General features: G+C 37.0%; 1 protein-coding gene across 1 annotated transcript in view; it reads left to right on the top strand.

Moving 5' to 3' along the window:
• Positions 1–1,142, top strand: part of LOC107677919 (tetratricopeptide repeat protein 21B-like) — a 29,775-nt gene that overhangs the window by 13,646 nt on the left and 14,987 nt on the right. The window contains exons 17-18 of the mRNA XM_016472990.1: positions 167–277; positions 772–910. Of these exons, the coding sequence (XP_016328476.1) occupies positions 167–277; positions 772–910 (250 nt within the window). The remainder of the gene's footprint in view (positions 1–166; positions 278–771; positions 911–1,142) is intronic.

The raw sequence follows: 1,142 nt of genomic DNA, 5'->3' as shown, positions 1-1,142 counted from the left end.
AAAAATACTGTTATAAATATGTAAATTCATTTTTTTTTTTTTTTATGAGATTCACCTAAACATTGCATCTGTGATGTCTGATGATTCCTTCACTTTCAGATGGCCATATTTCTTTTTTGTCATTACATTGGTGCTTGTGTATGACAATAATGTTCTCTGCTAACAGCCAGAGCTGGCCATTGAGGTGTATGAACAAGCCCTGAAGAAAAACCCCAAAGATGGAGCTGTGGCCAGTAAGATTGGAAAAGCACTCGTCAAGACCCACAACTATGTAAAGGTAAGTGAAGAAGGGTCTTTGCGAAAATATCTCTTTTAAACCTAAAGAGTGTGAGTTTTCAAATGTTCTGCTTGTGCTCCTAAACATTTTCAGTCAGGGGCTACAGTGCTCCTAGTAAGAATTCTCATTGTTCTCACTGGTGATTTTTTTCATCATTTAAATCAGGAATTTAAAGGCAATACAACAAATTATATATATATAATAATGGTGTAAAATCTTCTTTACAATTTTTTTTTGCGTAACAATTTTATTTATTTATTTAGTTGCATTATGGTTTCAGTCAGGGGCTACAGTGCTCCTAGTAAAAATAGTTAGTCTGGCGCCCTGAAATGGGTTTTCAAGAAACTCATTTTGATTTCAAGTATTTCTATTTCAAAATGCAAAAACAGTTCTTATTCAGTGGGGATTGTCAGTAAGAGAACTGATTTCTTTGGTTAGAAGCAATTTCTTCCTCCTCTGTTAAAAATGTAGTTTCTCTATATAACTTTTCCCAGGCAATTAACTACTATGAAGCGGCGCTGAAGAGCGGGCAGCAAAATTTCCTGCGTTATGACTTGGCTGACCTGCTCATGAAGCTCAGGCAGTATGAACGCTGTGAAAAAGTCCTGCAAGAGGCTCTCACACATGATCCTGGTGAGAAACAGCTCAGAAATTATGAAGTTATTGTGAACTGGCAACATCTCACTTCAGTCACCGCTAAAAAGTGAAAAAAATTTTTTATTAGTGCTTTCATTCAAATTGAACTTAGGCCCAATCCCAATTCTATTTTATACCCCTTCCCCTTCCCCTTGTCCCTTGAAACAGAGTGTCAAGGGGTAGGGGTGAAAATATTCCCCTAAGAATTGGGACACCACTACTATGCCGT

The sequence above is a fragment of the Sinocyclocheilus anshuiensis genome, unplaced genomic scaffold (assembly GCF_001515605.1).
Source record: "Sinocyclocheilus anshuiensis isolate Anshui unplaced genomic scaffold, SAMN03320099.WGS_v1.1 scaffold164, whole genome shotgun sequence".
In the NCBI taxonomy this organism is placed as follows: Eukaryota; Metazoa; Chordata; class Actinopteri; order Cypriniformes; family Cyprinidae; genus Sinocyclocheilus; species Sinocyclocheilus anshuiensis.
This window is presented reverse-complemented; position numbering and strand designations above follow the sequence as displayed.